The sequence below is a fragment of the Monopterus albus genome, unplaced genomic scaffold (genome assembly GCF_001952655.1).
Source record: "Monopterus albus unplaced genomic scaffold, M_albus_1.0 scaffold288.1, whole genome shotgun sequence".
NCBI classification, from domain to species: Eukaryota; Metazoa; Chordata; class Actinopteri; order Synbranchiformes; family Synbranchidae; genus Monopterus; species Monopterus albus.
In genome coordinates this window covers 924,437-941,856 of record NW_018128168.1, presented here as the reverse complement: position 1 = coordinate 941,856, position 17,420 = coordinate 924,437, and the positions used below count along the sequence as shown (strand labels likewise).

General features: G+C 40.1%; 3 protein-coding genes across 3 annotated transcripts; 1 reads left to right on the top strand and 2 right to left on the bottom strand.

The window, feature by feature from the left end:
• Nucleotides 1-809: 809 nt before the first annotated feature.
• thumpd1 (THUMP domain containing 1) lies at nt 810-3,581 on the bottom strand. The gene is made up of 5 exons (XM_020622734.1): nt 3,086-3,581; nt 2,389-2,563; nt 2,215-2,300; nt 1,689-1,851; nt 810-1,558 (listed from the first exon to the last, which is right to left on the bottom strand). The coding sequence occupies exons 1-5, from the start codon at nt 3,290-3,292 to the stop codon at nt 1,251-1,253; spliced, it is 939 nt and encodes a 312-aa protein (XP_020478390.1). The 5' UTR covers nt 3,293-3,581; the 3' UTR covers nt 810-1,250.
• Nucleotides 3,582-3,834: 253 nt separating this feature from the next.
• On the bottom strand, nt 3,835-14,136 carry eri2 (ERI1 exoribonuclease family member 2). Its single transcript, XM_020622815.1, has 9 exons — nt 13,965-14,136; nt 13,578-13,639; nt 13,381-13,461; nt 13,162-13,289; nt 12,899-13,061; nt 11,633-11,733; nt 11,252-11,333; nt 11,063-11,151; nt 3,835-5,664 (listed from the first exon to the last, which is right to left on the bottom strand). The coding sequence occupies exons 1-9, from the start codon at nt 13,985-13,987 to the stop codon at nt 4,186-4,188; spliced, it is 2,208 nt and encodes a 735-aa protein (XP_020478471.1). The 5' UTR covers nt 13,988-14,136; the 3' UTR covers nt 3,835-4,185.
• Nucleotides 14,137-14,222: 86 nt separating this feature from the next.
• Nucleotides 14,223-17,151, top strand: LOC109973305 (putative RNA exonuclease NEF-sp). Its single transcript, XM_020622792.1, has 5 exons — nt 14,223-14,516; nt 15,814-16,086; nt 16,271-16,397; nt 16,509-16,629; nt 17,024-17,151. Exons 2-5 carry the CDS (start codon nt 15,833-15,835, stop codon nt 17,149-17,151), a joined length of 630 nt encoding a protein of 209 aa, XP_020478448.1. The 5' UTR covers nt 14,223-14,516; nt 15,814-15,832.
• The last annotated feature ends 269 nt before the right edge of the window (nt 17,152-17,420 follow it).

Genomic DNA, 17,420 nt, shown 5'->3' with positions numbered 1-17,420 from the left:
TCAATCCTAATGACTCTGCTGAGCTCCTAATTTTGCCTCTACTGCCACCATGAGGACGACATGGTGGAATAACTGCAAGTGTTAGTATGCTAACATGCTGAACTGGGTGAAACTTTATACCTGGTAAATATGAGCATGTCTACCTGCTGATGATGTTAGTGTTAGTCAAAGCACTGCTGTGCAGCGCAGCTTCATGGGCCACTAACATGGCTGCAGCCTGAGTCTCGTTCCCTCACTGAATGAATGCTGTGTTTGGGCACCACAGTTTATAGTGGTGACTGTTTCACTTAATCACTTTTCTGCTGTCAAACACATGTAAAATTCTGCCATGTGAGTTTATTGTGTAATAAACTACATTATGTGTGATCATTTTAAAATAAAGTGGAAGTCGATACAATTCACAGTATCAAACAGCTATGAGACATTGTGAAATTATTTAAACAGCCCCTAAGTTAATGTGCATATTAAAGATTGTGTAATAAATTATTAGTCCATGAGCAATAACCACAGAATACTCATAACCCAAATAGACACTGACAAAATGAGAGATTAACTCCATCTTGTGGTGCAGAGAAGAATTGCCAGTTAAAGGATCAGAGTGATAAAATAGCTATGTCCAACCATACATTATGCTCCATGATGGCTTAATGCAAAAGCCCAGACACACCACAGGTGTGGAGCAACATTAGACATACTTCATTATGTTTATGTACGAGTTTTCAGGTTTTCTTTCCCTTCGTGTTCTTTGTTGTACCAGATGCTGAGACACATTGGATTATTAAATGACAAAATCATACATGACAAAAACAGGCAAAAACACAGGTGGCTTTAATTTAGGCATGGCTTTAAGAAATAACATTTCTTACAAAAAAGTGTATTATTTCATGTGACACATAAGCTGACCTGACCCCAACTGTTTTCTTTAAAATAAAACTACATTAAAATTAGAAACTAAGTTCAGCACTTTAAAAATGGAGCTGGTGGAAATTTTGCTGCAGAATGTGTGTATGCACAGTCAATTCAAAATCACTGCTATGTACAATGAACAGCTCCATGATGTTGGTATTACAGATTTTTTTAAATTAATATTCAAATCCTGCCTGTCTTATTAGTTCAAATAATATTATCAGTCAAGAAAAAAAAAGTAATACTTGCTATGAGCTTTAAAACAGCCACTACAATATAACGCAACTTAATGTCTTTCAGAAATTCGTAATCTAACTTACCAATGTTTCTTTAAATCTGAGCCCCTATTCACCCTCACTGATCTCCTTATTTTCCTCCTGCACTTCATCATTTTCCTCTTCACCTTTCCCCTCTTCTTGCTTCGTTTCCGATTTCTCGTTCTGATCGGTCGTGTTTGTATTTGTTTTTGCTGTGGTCACATCAGGCTTTGGTGTGTCCTCTTTTACTACTTCCTGAACATTGTACTTTCTATACAGAGTATAGTCTTTTACCACACTGATGCAACACACAGCCTTGATAACCTCCACAATGATTGTCAGTTCTGGATTAGTCAAATCCACTTTGTTTTTAGGGTTCAGCTTCCCCACAAGACCTGTAGCAGTCAAAAAACAAAAACACAAATGTTTAATTTACTGATCATCAATAAGGTGAAATTTACTTTATATTTCATATAAAAAAATGGTCAGACCAGCGGTAGCTGGATTCTGTTACCTCAACAGTACCTGCAATTGATTTGATGATTTCGTCTCTGTTGTTGTGGCTGCTGTTGCGTGCCTTGAAGGCGATCTGGTAGGTAGCGCAATTTGGGGTTTTGAACCAAGGCTCCAGGAAAGTAGTCAGGTACTTCATCATATCATCCTGATGGGCCTTGCATGTTCCAGTTACCTGGATTAGATCAAAACAAGGATCACATACTGCAGACAACAGCATTAAACCTAGTAGCACTTAATTTTGACTGGTATGAAAGACTGCACCATATTTAATGAACCCAGCTGACATACTAATTAGTGATGCATTGCTAAAAGTTTGCTTAACTGTTGTGATTTTGGTGTGTGTGACATTAGAAGTGTTATATCTGCAAATGCCAAATAATGTGTCACTTTCATAACCACTGTCTTACTTAATAAGTCTATTAAGTCATTTGAAAGCTAAGCTGCCCCAAGGTCCCTCACCTTGTATTGTACATGTTTTCATAATGCATGTGTTAAATGAAATCAAATTAGCTTGGCATATGATTTAGCTTCCCACCGGTAGCATCCGAAGGATGACACGGGACTTTTTCTTCTTGGTAGCATGGAGATCAGACAGGATGTGATGAACCAGCTTGTCAGATTCTAGGAAAAGACAAGAAGACATTGTATAATTTTATTACAGAAAGCCAAAGATAAACCAAACTAACTCTTCTTTTAGTTAAATGCTTACCCAGATTTTTGGTTCTGATGAAGATGACATTGTTTGCCCCACTGTTTAAAGCCTGGAAGCGCCTCTCCTGTTTAGTCCCAGATGCTTTCAGCTGTGCCACTTCCTTTTCCAGCGCCACATCAACATCTTCTTCAGCTTCTTCGTCTTCACTGCTGCTCCCATTATTATCCTGCAACTGTGATCATATATGTTGCACTACATTAGTACCAGATTAGGACTGCAATCAACAATTATTTTCATAAATGTTTCCTTTTTTCTAAATTCTTTACCTTTGTAATAACTTTATGTTTAAAGAGTATAGCTGCTTATTTTTCCCCCATCACATCTCCAAACCAAAGACATCCAATTTCTCATCATATAAAACTGACAATCAGTAATTTGTCATAGTTAATAAGTTGAAATCATCATATATTTGTAATTTCTGCTTGGACAATTGCTTAAACTGCTTTTGACTAATTAGCAGTGGATTCCAGTTCAGCAATGCAGACCATAGCTGTTTGTTTTATGAAGGTAGTCAGTCAAACACGCAATTAAAATGATTTGATAATGTAAAATAACTTTGTCATTATTTTCCAAGACTACAACGAGTTGCAACTCACTTGTTCGACTAACAATAAAATATCCCTTAGCTATCAAAGGATTATATGTCCTCGGATCTGGTTTTATAATAGGAGCCATTAACGTGTTTATGATTTACCTTCTCGGGCCCATACAGTTCCTCGGCGTATTCATTAAGCAGATTGAAGGCCTCCGCGGTGCACTTCCTTTCGTTCATGTTGCATGTGATGAGGATTCCCTGCATTCCCACCTCCAGCTCCCGTGAGCCCTTCCACCGCTTGGTGTGGTGTCCGGTGTGGTACCGCTTCTTACTCCGTTTCCTTGACTCGTTTTGCAGGGCTGACATGTTGACTTTCCCAGAGAGGCGTTCGCACAAATTAAAACCCTGTAATGTTATTTCAGCTTAACGTTAGTAGCAACGAGCTACCTTGTTTAGGTTGCTCCACCTCGGCTTTAGCTTAAGAACTGAGGCTAAGACAAGCTTTCCGAAATGTTACACTATTACTGTAACAACTTTACAGAGTTTACGGAATGACTGCTAGTCTGAATATGCGTTCATACTTAAACTAGCACGTCCAAAACAAGAGTCGAAGGGTCATTGCCGCCCAACATTACGCGTATATTGGCCTTTTACGGCGAGCGTAGAGGGACAAAAGCCTTCGACTTTCGCATTCATGGACTGTAGCGCGATACAAATGTACCTTATATCAAGGTGCTCAAACCAAAAAGCAACACAATTGCATAATAAACACATACAATTGTCTTTATTACATTTTTAAAAAATGATCTACAACTACTTTTCAAAATTAGTATACCAAATACGTAAAAATAATTTTTGCATGATTATTATAATTACTACTGATTTATACATGACAAATGCCCTAATCAAAATTAACCAAAGCAAAAATTCAAACTTACCAATTACAATGATGTGAAAGCAACTAATTTGGCTTTAGGGTTGATTAAATTGTGCTGACAATCAATAATAAAACATGGAATCATCTTTATCTCAAACAATGTCAGTTAAATAAAAAATTTGATTTCATAGGTGTGTACTAAAGATTCTCCAGTATTTGTCTCCTGTCGCCTGTTTCCTTAGAGCTTATTCGTTTTTTTTTTAAGTTTTAAAGACAGTAAAGAAGTAGAGAAGATCCATCTCTGTGAGAAGTGATTATACTTCATATCAAAAATGTCACAATGTCAATATAACTGAGAAGGTACTGCTGTTTCTCCAACACATTAATAGCTTTTGCTGAGTGGTGACCTCTGATGTGGACGACAGCTGAGAGTTGAGTTGATATGACAGAGTGAAACAGAGGATGTGATGGCAACAGAGGCCACTGAGCTGGTCTTCTTCAGTGATGACTCCCACTTAAAGAACTCACACCCCTTCTGCATCCTGCCTCCACTGCCTGACCGGCGCACTGGACAGCAATAAAACCCTCGCCCGTGGTTGGGACCACCATTGGATACAACCTGTCGCTTGGCACGGCGACCACATGCACACAGTGGGGAGGTGATCTTCCCTCCTTCTTTAGGTTTCACAGGAATGGAGGAACGACTGCTGGATGAGGGGTGTATGTTGGTTGACAAAGAGGCAAGGACATTTTTGGGAGTGTACAGAGAGGGACAGGACGGTGCTGCAGCCCGTTTTGCTGGGCCACTATAGATTGTAAATGAAGATTTTGGAGTCTGTTTGCATTTTGTGTGTTGTGTAATGGCTGCTTTGGACCTGGCCAATGAGGTGTTAGGGGTGGAGGTCTTCTCTGGGACAAAGGACCTGGGACTGAATGAAGAGGGTGTGTTCATTTTAGAGTATTTTTGAAGCCCACTGGGCTTCTTGTTAAAGCCTACAAAGGTTTTAAGTCCTGTTTTGGCCTGATGTGTTATGGAGCCCTGCGTAACAGTCTTAGGTACAGCAAAACATGTATCTGGTTCTGGGATTACTGAAGGCTGCCTCATTTTATTTAACTGATCTGAGATATTAACCTGCAATCTCTTTGTCTTTGTAGATACACAAGTTGTGACTAACTCACTGGTCATTACTTCAGTGTTAGAGTAGTTTTCAGCACTCATACTGTCTCCTAATGTGAACGCCCCTAGTGAATGTGAATTCTCAGGCTCTTCCCACACATAACATCCACTGTCATAACCTATGTGCTCAACATCCCATTCTCTATCAGTTTGATTAATAACATCATCACTGTCTAACAGCATGTCATCATAGGAACCACACCTCTCCTCGGTTTCCACTAGAAGTTCTGTACTTTCCTCTTCCTCCATGGGTCCAACATTTGTTCCGGTATTTGAGGGCTGGTGTGGTTGAGGTAGATTTGAAAGGCAGCCCACAGTAGTAGAACAGAGCACAAGGCAGTTGTTTTCCTTATTGTGTGGTGAAGCACTAGTAACAGCCTTCGTGTTAACTGACCTGCTGCTGTTGTAGCCCCATAGTATTGTAGCTGTACCATTCAGTAATGTCTTTGGTGAGACCAGGCTTTGACAGGTTTGAACAGATTCCTGAATTGAATTTGGGTTTTCCTTTGTGTTTAAATTGCTAGTATTGCTCTGTAAACATGAATTTATTTGACAAGATTGGAGAGGAATCTTGGATGATGAGGGTTTGTTGGTAGTCAGTGTTTTCCCTTTGTTGGTGTTGGGTTTTTCTTTCTTGTCACCTGCAGTTGTGTTTCCAAACATGGGTTTGAACGTTGATGGAGTCTATGAGAAGAAAAGGAGAGCCATAATCAGTATGTTACAGAATACAACCTATTCCTGATTTTATTTGAAACTAGGGTTGCAGCGGTATACTGGTTTCAAGGTATGAAAATTCATGGTTATAATACAATGCACATTTGCTTATAACTGGTATTGAAGGAAAAAACAGAATGTGTAAAGGTACAGACACACTTACAGTAAATTAGCAACTATTCTGATAATCATTTAGAGAATTGTGATGAACTTCTCACTACTGTTAACGATTAATAGAGAAACTAATCAGCAGATTAATTCATAATGGAAATATCCAGTAGTTGCACTCAGATACAAAATAGTTCAGCAGAGCTCCACCTAAAACAGCTACAACAGTCAAATCCTGCTTTTACATCAATGCATGAGTGATAAGATATTAATGTAATGCCTAATAATAAAATAGGATAACAGTACAAGATATACAATATATTATAACTTTTTTTGTATTGAGTAGCCTACACCTACTTTTAAGCACATTTTCATAATAATACTTAATTTTACTTCTTTTCAATGCAGGACTTTTACTTGTAACAGAGTAGGCTGCTCTTACAGTGTGATAGTAGTACTTCTACTTAAGTGAAAGACATGCATACTTCCTCTACTACTGGTACCAACATGCTTTAGTTATACAACATCTCATACTTGTATGCTATTTTTAATTATTAATTTTTTTTTTTACTGTTTATAGTTCTGTTTATTTTTTGGGGTCAATCTAGTGCTGCATTCCAGTTCAAACAACTGTCACAGTCACTTATTGTGGCTGATAATAATAGTAATTGTGTAATATTGTACAATAATACCATGAAATTTTCTGAGACAGTTATACTGTGAAAATCTAATACCATTACAACCCTATTTGAAACTATATTGTCAAATGAATTCTATTAGCAGCTGCTGGTGCTATAATCTACATCCCCTTTGAGCTGTATGTTTAATTATCTTGCTCTTCTACATTTGTTGTGGGAAAATTATTTATTAAACCTCAGTGAGTGTAAAATTAAGACTTAACATCAACTCTGAAAGTTATTACATATTTATTCCTGCAGGAAGGAGCAATCTCTAAACTGAGTGTCTAAACAGTCTGAATGAGAGAAGCTCAAATGAACAAAGTGCGACTTCTCCTTTTATACACACACACACACACACACACATACATACATAACATTGCAGGGAAGTTACAATAAATGAGAATGCAAGAAAACTCACTGATCAGGCAGAAATAATTAATAATCTCTGATTGGTCAGGAGAAGATTTAGAAGCTGCTGCCAGTGCTGGGGCCTATTTCAAGAAGGCGGTTTAACAAACTCAGAGTTCAAACCTGAACTCTGAGTTGACTTACTCAGAGTTGGAAAACTCGGAGTTTTCGGTTTCAGAACAGCTGAAAAGAGTTGGTTTAATCAACTCTGAGTTGTCTGACTCAGAGTTAGGCGCGTGCCACGCGACTATAAAAAGCCCTGAACAATGGAGTGAAGACATTATGAGTCACCATGGCAACAGGACCAAGCCAAAATAGGTCTGCGTTTTTCCCCGACAGAAATGGATGTGCTACTACAAGCATATAGTGAGTACGAGCCCATATTTCGTAAAAAAACAACAACAAAAAAACAACACGCACGGCTGCAGCGGCGAAAGAGAAAGAGTTAGCTTGGGGGAAAATAGCTGCCCGAGTCAATGCGTACGTTTACATTTTAATCATACAGTGTTCGGTGTAAGTAATTACTAAATAATGTTAGTAATGTTATTATTTGTCACTTGTAAAGTAAGGAATGGTTCTTAATTCTTCAATAATTGAATGAGTAACTTCAGTAATTGCATAAAATACCGATTTTTGTACGAATTAAAAGTGCAGTTTTATGTCTACCCTTTCTTAAAATTCCTATTGTGGTTGATATGGGATTTGTAAAGTAATGATTAATAAATAATCCAGTACGTTTTATGGAGAGTAATTATTACATTAATCAAAATACTTTTTTAAAATTGACCCAACACTGATGTGATAATATAAGAATTGAATTTTAATTTTCATGTAGGTGCATTGATGGGAATATGTGTGCTATCAATGCATCCAACCACATTTGGAAATCCTGAAGGGGATTCTAATTATTAGTTTATTTCCAGAGGTCACATCAAGATGTTATTAACTGATCATCATTTTTCAGATTAGCCTTACTGAAACGAATTCAATACCACTAACCTGCAATCCTGTGAAACTCCTCTTTAATGGCTCTGAGGGGTTTGTGCCCAGGAAACACAACAAAAATTCACAGAAAGCGCTTGAGGGTGAGGCACACTTTCCGAACTATTCTACATACTGTGGCCTTACTAATGTGCTCTGCATCCCCGATGTTATAAAGAAAACTGCCGTTTGCAACAAATCGTAACGCAACACAAAGCATCTGCTCGGATGTAAGAGCACGGCCACGATGGGTGATGTGTCTGATGTATGGGTGGATAAGATTATTGATATATGTTATGGACTCTCTAGACAAACGGTACCGCTCAAATGAGGATATGACAAAAAATCAACTCGTGGCCTCAATATCCTCTCCCGATGTAAATGCAGTTCCCTGCGAATTAATACAGCGTCCTCCTCTACAGGATCCTCTATGAATGGACACGCCATTTTGGTCTCTGCATGACGGAAACGTGTGCAATCTATGAATGTACTGAAAGATTAAATGAGGTATTAAACACCTTTCACTTTAAAAAGGGGCGGAGACCCGGAGGAAACTCTGAGTTTCCCGAACAAAACCTGCTCGCCAGCAGGTTAGGTTCACAGAGTAAGTTGCCGTAGTAACTGACTCTGAGTTTAGATTACCTCTCTTTGTGAAACGGGTTTAACTTACCCCGCTTCACGGGTTTAAGTTACCTCCGTTTCTGAAACCGAAAACTCCGAGTTGCCCTCATTTCGGGGTTAACAAACTCTGAGTTTCGACAAAACCGCCTTCTTGAAATAGGCCCCAGGTCTCACAATCACACAAATGCCTGCATACAAGTACTACAAAGGAAAGGATGGTACCATAAAATTCCCACTAGGTCAAAGTGTTTGTCATATGCAGTTAGGAAACGTGTTTCCCTGTACAATGAAGTTCTTACTTTGCCGTCCACATGAATGCCACAAAATACAAATGAAATATAAAGTAGATAAATAAGTAACACAACATCTGAGGCACTTTAAGCAGCAAATGCATGGGAGCAGCATGTGCAGCAGTCAACAGCCAATGTGCAATTATGCATGTGCAAACTGAGAATATAAACAGTACAGGTCGACAGTACATGACGTATTTCCTGGTAATAAACTCCTCAGCTGTTTAGGAGTCTGATGACAGAGGGAAAGAAGTCTAGAAGTCCTGCATTTCACACTTCTAAACCTCCGGCCAGAGGGTAGGGAGGTGAACAGTCCGTGCTGGGGGTGGGTGGGGTCCTTGAGGATGGAGGCAGCTTTCCTACACACCCTACGGTGGTAAATGCTCTGCAGAGAGGGCAGTGGAGTCCTGGTGATTTTCTCCACAGTCTTTACCACTCTCTGCAGGCCTCAGCCTCCTCAGGAAGTACAGCCACCATTGGGCCTTCTTGACCAGCTGTGTGATGTTAAGTGTCCAAGTGAGGTACTCACTGATGTGGACACCCAGGTATTTGAAGCTGCTCACCCTCTCCACTTTGAGCCCCTGGATGAACAGCGGCCGATGAGATCTCCTCTCCTTTCTCATGTTCACCATCATCTCCTTCGTCTTGTCCGTGTTGAGGCTGAGATTATTGTCCTTGCACCATGACACCAGACCGGCCACCTCCCTCCTGTAGGATGCTTCGTCCCCACCAGTGATGCGACCAATCACTGCAGTGTCGTCCGCAAACTTCAGGATGATGTTGTCTTTGTGGGAGGCGACACAGTCGTGGGTGAACAGGGTGTAGAGGATGGGACTGAGGACACATCCCTGTGGGGTGCCAGTGTTTGTAACAATGCTGGCTGAAGTCCTATTGCCAATCCTGACAGTCTGGGGCCTGCCAGTCAGAAAGTCCCAGAGCCAGTCACAGAGGGTGGGGTGCAGACCCAGTTTGGACAGTTTGTGGGTGAGTTTGTGGGGGACAACTGTGTTGAAGGTGGAGCTGTTGTCAGTGAAGAGTATCCTGATGTAGGATGTCTCCATTTTCCAGGTGAGAAAGGGAATAGTGGAGGGCAGCCGCGATGGTGTCCGAGGTGGCCCTGTTGGGCCAGTAGGCATACTATGTTCACCTGCTGGGAAGTACAGTCCGTAAATTGCACTGGTTAAAGTCACCTGCAGCGATAAATACAGCATCAGGGTGAGCTGTCTCTAGCACGTTGATGACATCATAGAGTTTGCTGAGAGCCACAGAGGGATTAGCTCTTGGGCTAACATACACAGCAGCCAGAAACACAGCACTATGCTCTGGTTAGATAGTAGGGCTGGCATTTCAGCAATGAAATCTCTACGTCTGGCGAACAGTGCTTATAAACAATCCGTACATCTCCACACCATGAGTTAATGATAAACACACACACACACCACCTCCTTTTACTTTCCCTGAAGCAGCAGTGTGGTCTCCTCGATATACTGAGCGAGTCTCTAGCTGAATCGCGGAGTCTGGGACTCTGTCAGAAAGCCAAGTCTCGTGAGAATTAGAGCACAGCATTCTTTGATTTCCCGTTGTGCTGTAATCCTAGCCCTTAGCTCATTCAGTTTGTTTTCCAGAGACTGTACGTTAGCTAGGAAGAGGCTGGGTAATGGCGGTCGAGCAGTGCGAACTTTTAGTCTAGCATGGAGTCCCCCCGGCTTGCCTTGCTTGCGTCTCCGTCTTCGGGTCGCTCTCCTGATTTCAGCCTGCTCGCTTGTGCCTGGTGCTCCGGGGACTCCCTGAGGGTGATGGTGGTTGTCGTTGTTGTTGCGGGAGCGGACAATGAGTTGCAGCGCCGGTGGTATGAAATCAGTAAATTCCCAGTGGCTTTGTGAGTTGGCGATATCCAGCAATGCCAGTCTGTTGTATGTTAGCAGTGCATGACATTTGTGCACTGCAGAAAAAGTAAAAAACACACAAAAAAGAAGAAAACGAAGAAAAAGCCGGCATTCGAGAGTGGAACGTGCAAACGCGTCTGCCTCGGTGGGCGCCATGTTTCGTTACACATTGCATCAAGAACTCAGACCACATAAAAGGCATGAAGATCACTGTTAAAGACTTGAGCAGTCCACTTTTATATTTGTTTATTTATATAAAGCTTCATAACAAATGTAAAATTTCTCTGGACCAAACATCCTCCACAAAGGCCTCATTCATAGCAGATTTTGCTTGGGGAGACAGAAAACGGTCGGGGATTTAGGAGCTGGGATGCATCACTGAACGGCCACTCACCCCCTCCAGGCTCCTTGTGATCTTCATTACACACCCATCCCTCATCATCTTTGCTGCCAGCTCAGCTGTATTTCGGGAGTCATCCAAGCCTGAGCAAAGAGGAAAAACCAAAATGCACAGGCTTAGATTATGTCTATTTACTATGTATAAATTATTCTGGGACCAAAAAAGCTTTACTTCATCTTGTACCAGAATGTTCTCTCCCTGAAAACTGTAGTCCTAGATCTTGTAGAGCCCCATTCAGGCCTTTGGGTTTTCTGTTGTAAAACAGCTGCAAAAAAAGATTAAATACAACATGATTAGGACTTTGTCAAACGGATTAGTCAACTGGCAGAAAATATTCTTAAAGAAAATTTGCTTAAGTACAATTGTTACAGTTTTTATGTGTAAAAATGTTCTGCTTTTCCCTGCTTAATTTAATAGTAAACTGAATACATCCTAATTTCTGTAATGTTGTCAGAATAAATACGTAGTTTGGTCTCTGACTTTTTCATTATTACAAGATGTAATAAATTGTAAAGATAATGGAAACAGAAGGCAGAGAGAGAAAGCAAGCAAGTGTCCACTTACCCTGTATGTGCTTCTCAGGTCTATCCAGCTGTTGAGAACATCAGGTTTATGCAGCTGCTTGCGTTTACATTCGTACTGCAAACAAACTCCAAGATCCCAGTCTGATACGCAGCATAGATGGTGCCACATTAACAATGACAATGTAACTGAATTTCTCATTTAAAAGAGCAATAAAGTGAAAATAAATCTCATGCTTTTCTTGTAATGAAGTATTTCATAGCATAGGACATGTATTCCATTAAAAATGTCTCCAGATAAAGTTGTCATTTTAGTTTACATTTTGAGTGATGGTTTCTCCAACACAAGACAGAACCTCTTTAACTGAGGCCATGGCCAATAGCGAGGATGCTTACTTTATTGCCATTATGTATGGCAGGGATGTCAAACTCAATCGCACAGGGGGCCAAAACTCAACGCGCAGACCAAACAGGATAAAAATTTGTTGAACAGACTAAAACTAAGCCTTTATAGATATGAATCGAAACAGACAGCATACAATATAATTCCAAAATAAATGAACTTGAACTTAAAATCAGCAACCGTATTTCTGCTAAGGCTTACAAACAAAGCCTGCTTTTTGTCTGGACACAAGACGTCGCACACTTTCATTATGCAGCTCTTCAGAAACTCTCCCTCGGTAAATGTCCAGGGCTGATTTTCTCCTCTGCCACAATAAAACTTCTTTCACAGCAGCTTCACTGTGTGATTTCACTTTGGTGAAAACGTCTGCTGTGATGTCAGATTCCTCTTCAACTCCTCTACCTTCTGGAGCTTCTGCTTTGCATTCACGTTTTTCAGCTTGTCCTAATGTTTTGTCTCGTAGTGCCGTCTTAGGTTATATTCCTTAATTACAGCCACATTAGCTCCACAAATAAGACACACGGGTTTACCGGCAATGTCAGTAAACATATATTCAGCCTCCCACCGGTTTTGAAAGGCTCTGTTTTCAGAATCAACTTTTCTCTTGGCCATTGTTAGGGGTTAGCTTTGACTTGAAATTAGAGTTGTATACATGAACAGACGCTTGATTGATCTGATGTAATTGATGCAGGAATGATCGCAGGTAGCCTATCGTTCGGTAAGGCAGCTGTTGCGCTGCATTATGGGATTTGTAGTTTATGTGTTATCGGCACTTCATATCGCCGGGTCATAAAAAAAAAAAGATATATAAAATGATCTCGCGGGCCGGATGTGGCCCACGGGCCTCGAGTTTGACACGTCATGTATGGTAACACCAACCAAACAGAACTGCAGTTTGATTTTTACCTGACCATGTGAGGAAGGTGCACAATTTCTGAGAAGGTGAAGGTGCAGAACATCTTTGTTGTCTGCTGGGCAAGACCAAACCCATCTCGAGTTGCAGTTTTTGCAACCAGCGACTAAACCGAGAAAGACAGATCTGCAGGGGGATCCCAGACTCCACTTGCACACACATATATATATATATATACACACACACATACACACACACACACACAAGTAAACAAAACTAGAAAGTGCAGTGGTCCTTCTAGTATATGTGCACACACCTGTGTAATCCCAGTCAGCTCAGTGCAGAACTTGGAGAGAACGGGGTGCTCCTGGGGTTGAACATATGTGTGAAACTCAGACTCAATCTTCCCTGTGGAAGTGTTCAACAGAACAGCAGGGAACTCAACTATATTGAAGGAGGAAAAGAAAGAGAGACAAGTTATCAGCAATAAGGATGAAAAAGAACACATTAAAAATAAAAAATCTGGGCTACTTACTAATCTCCTGGCTATAGTTGTTTCTCTCTCTCCAGCACGTGGACTCAAAGTCAATCACGATCAGGTATGAAAATATTTGGTCTGAAAGGAAACAGTATTGTGTAGTCGCAACACTATAATCAGGGTGTGAAACTGTATTGACATGGGTATCATTTTTAAACATTACAAACACATTCAGTTCAGATACTCGTACTTACTTGATACAACTGATTTCTTAGACCCATCGGACTGACTCCGCTGCCTCAACAATCCCAATTCTCTGAGCAGGGACAGAATGAAGACAAAAGCTACAGCAATAAACCAAACATCTGCCATTCCATGCCATTTTTCCATATCTAAGCCACAGTAAGCTAACGTATTATTTACTGCTACTTTCAGAACAAAATATCAAGGGCACGAGTACGGTTTCAAACTGTCTAACATTTAAAACAATATGCAAACACTCAACTTTATCCAAATGTTTAACATAAGCTATTCGAGGGTATGGCACTAAAGCAATACGCATGCTTTTGTCTGTGCTGCTTGTTACTTGCGTTAGCTGTTTAGCAGTAAAATAGCTGATTATTTATCAATTAGCTACTCACTTGGCAAGTTTCTTTGTAGTCATCGCTGGGACCTAGGTTCGGAGCACCAATATGATTTTTGTTACCAATATGACACAAATGGGTTAACTACACAGTAACGTTAAATTTCAAAACGAAGCAGACATCGCGCTCCTTTTGTGAACACCCATCCGTTCTATTACCCTACGCTCGATTAATTTGGGCTACAAGGCAGCAAAATCGACTGTAGAATCAAATCGTCGATATCGAAATTGAGCAAACTGCACTTCCTGTTTCACGTTTCTTATCAAAACAAGATCACTTAAATACATTATTAACACGGACAACGCATGAAAACATATGTTGACCATGTCTCAGTTTGATCTGTGAAGCTTAATTTTATCAGGTCAAACAATAAAAGCAACGCAATTAGCATGTAACGACTGAAAGACATGACAAATGTGACTAGTGGAGCTTATATCTAAAGTTACAAACCGGAAGCAGTGCTAGTATTTTTCTTTGACTTTGCACATTTAGCCATGTGTTTTTAGTCTTTTGCAGTGGTGAAAGATGTGAATGTGGAACCTAACACGGGTATTTACACATTTTTATTCCCCTTACTGTTCTCATTCGTACGGGAAACCTATAAATTGTAAATAATTAAGTGTTAGGTACGTTGGTCTGTAGTTCTTGCTGTGTATTATTCTAACGTTAATAAAGAACCACCAAACTGACCACAGGAAAACAGTTCATCTACTGAACATAATTGACAGGGGTATCGTTATAGGGACGTTATGTGCCTTTACACATCTGTAAAAGTTCATATTCCCTGAATGTTAAACCAGATCACCGGCATGTAATCTGCAGGTCTTGAAAAGTATTAAAAAGGTCTTAGAAAATCTTAAAGACTGAGTCTTGCCTGCCCTACTTTTTGCATGTGGTTGCCTGGGGATGTTACACACTTATTTCACACTGCTGTTACAGTACCTGTGCAGATCATTGTCTAATCATATGTAAATGTAAATTCTATAATTCAAATAATTTTATTTTTGATTAGTGGATTTGTTAGTTAATTTTATGCCATATATCTGGGTCCAGGTTCCATCACTTGATTAATAACTGTGTATTACTTTGAATGATTGTTATTGTATATACAACTAGGAAGTAATGACAGAAATATGATATTGTCAACAAATCCACGTTCTTCTTAAATAATGGTAGGACTTATTGTTTTCCTATCACTATCTGATCCTTATTACTCTGAAAAATACAATAAATTGCAGGTTATGTGGTATGTGAACACTGCAGATACCCTGCTGTAACTGTTTTTAAATTTGTAGCATATTGTTGTAACCTGACGTTTTCTTACCTTCACTGCTACTTGTATAGTTACACCTGGCAGAGGGAAGTTGCTTTTAGGACAGTGTTTTTTTTATATGTATTATACTAGTTCTGATGTGCTGCATGAGTGTTAGTACCTATACAAAAACATTAAGATGATTCTACTGTAGTTGACCTGCAGAATGACTAGGTATAGAGTATATTGATATTATTGTTAATGAAAGTATTAAAAACCCCACCTACTTTTTCTGAAAATTTTTTCTTTGTTTATTTTGTTTTAGCTCAAAGCAACCAGAGTTTAAAACACAGTCACAAATGATGATTTCAATATCTGGTCAAAGAATAAGTAAGCAACACAAAGACTCTGACAAAGGATCCAGTACACAGCCTACACTCAGGGCTCCACTGTTCAAGCTTTGTAGGCAGCGAAAAACAATGGAAATTTAAAGAGGAACATGTAAAACTTAGATATAAATAAAGCTGTGCCCCAATCATACAGTTTGTATTTTACCGCCAGTGCATATTTCAAACATTTGTTCCTGTCTTCCAGTAGAAACATCAGCTTGAACATGGAGCCTTCGTTGTCCACAGCAACATGCAACAGAAAGAAGAAAAGGAGCTTTGATCCCACAGAACATAAGAAGGCCAAGAGATTAAAAACAGAGCAAGGAGGAGGGGAGGCAGAGGAGTGTGCACGTCTTCCCCGCTCACCGAGGATTTCTGTGCTGCTCGACCACCTCCAACAACCAATTACACTGAGTGAGCTGACAGAGCTGCTGCATTATGCTGCTCTGGGGAAAACAGGTGGCATCAAACAGCCCAGGTAATGACTTTTGTAGTAAAATGTATAAAATCTTAGATCAGCTCTCATCAAACAACTCCCTGTAATGTACTTAGACTGTGTCCCTGTACCCCAGTAATAATCTAAAACATCTAATTGAAGTCTCTGGTCTTGCAAACTACACCCATTTATATATTGTGCTCTCGCCCTCCTTTCTCCCTGCTAGTTGGTGTCGTCTTCACCATCAGAGGAAAATTAAAGGTGTGAACATTGTGATCGTGGAGGGCTTGACCCAGAATCACTTTTACAAACACTACCTCACCCTGCAACACCTCAGGACCAACTACACCACTGTAAGTTACCAGAGCGGATGTAAATGTACTAAAATGCATTTTTTTTATTAAAGAAATTTGTGTCAGTGTTTTGGATTTGAATCTATGTCCATCTTCATTTGACTGTTACAGAGAGTTACCTTCACTCCATCATCTGATAATATGGTGTCTGCAATCTTTACCAGTGAAGTTCCCAAACTGGACCATCTCTCACTTTCCCAGATACACAAGGAAAGCAGTGAATTGCACAGTGGTGAGAGCTGTGTGTGCAGATTATGATGGGAGTGTAGTGTCAGTACAATATGAGGCTAGTTACACTCTCTGATTTCTTTGTCATGAAATCCTGATAAAGCCTAAACGACTTTGTCATCTCTTGATCCTCCTGATTTTCTGGAAGCAGTGGCAAAGTGTAGTACATTAGTACATTTACTCATTGCCTAAAAAGCTGCATTACAGTTAAATGTTGCATTTGAAGTATTTTAAGATTATTACTATTACATTTTGTCAGAAATTCTTTTATCTCCCAGCTGTAGCTGTGGGTTTTCTCTCATTGTTTTTGCTCTTATTCTTAACTCTGTGTGTGTGTGTGTGTGTGTGTGTGTGTGTGTGTGTGTGTGTGTGTGTGTGTGTGTTGTACACTGCTGCAGCACTGAGGAGTCACCCAGTAATCACCAGGTTTGGGACACAGAGAAGAGGACTGACAGCGTATGTTCTCACCCAAGAAGAGATGATCAAGAGACACTTTCCTGTCAAAGGCGAGTTTCCTTCTAACTAGATCACACAGCAAGACGGCTACATCAGAAAATGTAGTGCACTTGTGCTTCCATGCTTCTGAATGTGTCTTAGGAGACGAACTGTATGTTATTGTTTTCCCCATCTTCACTAAAACGCAGAGCCAGTCTTTTTAGATTCTGACGGCCCTTTTTGAAAAGCTCAGTTTTGGGTGTGAAAAGCCCGGTGTAGTGTGCAGAAGGCCTCAACAGAGAAAAAGAGTTGCATTTTTAGATGTGATCTCACTCTGTCATCATCTCTGTCTTCACCGTT

Excerpts from the sequence above, each read along its gene's own strand:
- thumpd1 (XM_020622734.1), bottom strand. The coding sequence starts at position 3,292 with ATGTCAGCCCTGCAAAACGAGTCAAGGAAACGGAGTAAGAAGCGGTAC. Across the intron at positions 1,852-2,214 it reads TCATCCTTCGGATGCTACCG|GTAACTGGAACATGCAAGGC; the intron begins GTGGGAAGCTAA and ends GATCTAATCCAG. Across the intron at positions 1,559-1,688 it reads AATCATCAAATCAATTGCAG|GTCTTGTGGGGAAGCTGAAC; the intron begins GTACTGTTGAGG and ends TGACTGCTACAG.
- eri2 (XM_020622815.1), bottom strand. The coding sequence starts at position 13,987 with ATGACTACAAAGAAACTTGCCAA. Across the intron at positions 13,640-13,964 it reads ACTACAAAGAAACTTGCCAA|AGAATTGGGATTGTTGAGGC; the intron begins GTGAGTAGCTAA and ends GTCCCTGCTCAG. Across the intron at positions 13,462-13,577 it reads TAAGAAATCAGTTGTATCAA|ACCAAATATTTTCATACCTG; the intron begins GTAAGTACGAGT and ends GTTTCCTTTCAG.
- LOC109973305 (XM_020622792.1), top strand. The coding sequence starts at position 15,833 with ATGGAGCCTTCGTTGTCCACAGCAACATGCAACAGAAAGAAGAAAAGG. Across the intron at positions 16,398-16,508 it reads TCAGGACCAACTACACCACT|AGAGTTACCTTCACTCCATC; the intron begins GTAAGTTACCAG and ends TGACTGTTACAG. Across the intron at positions 16,630-17,023 it reads AAGCAGTGAATTGCACAGTG|CACTGAGGAGTCACCCAGTA; the intron begins GTGAGAGCTGTG and ends ACACTGCTGCAG.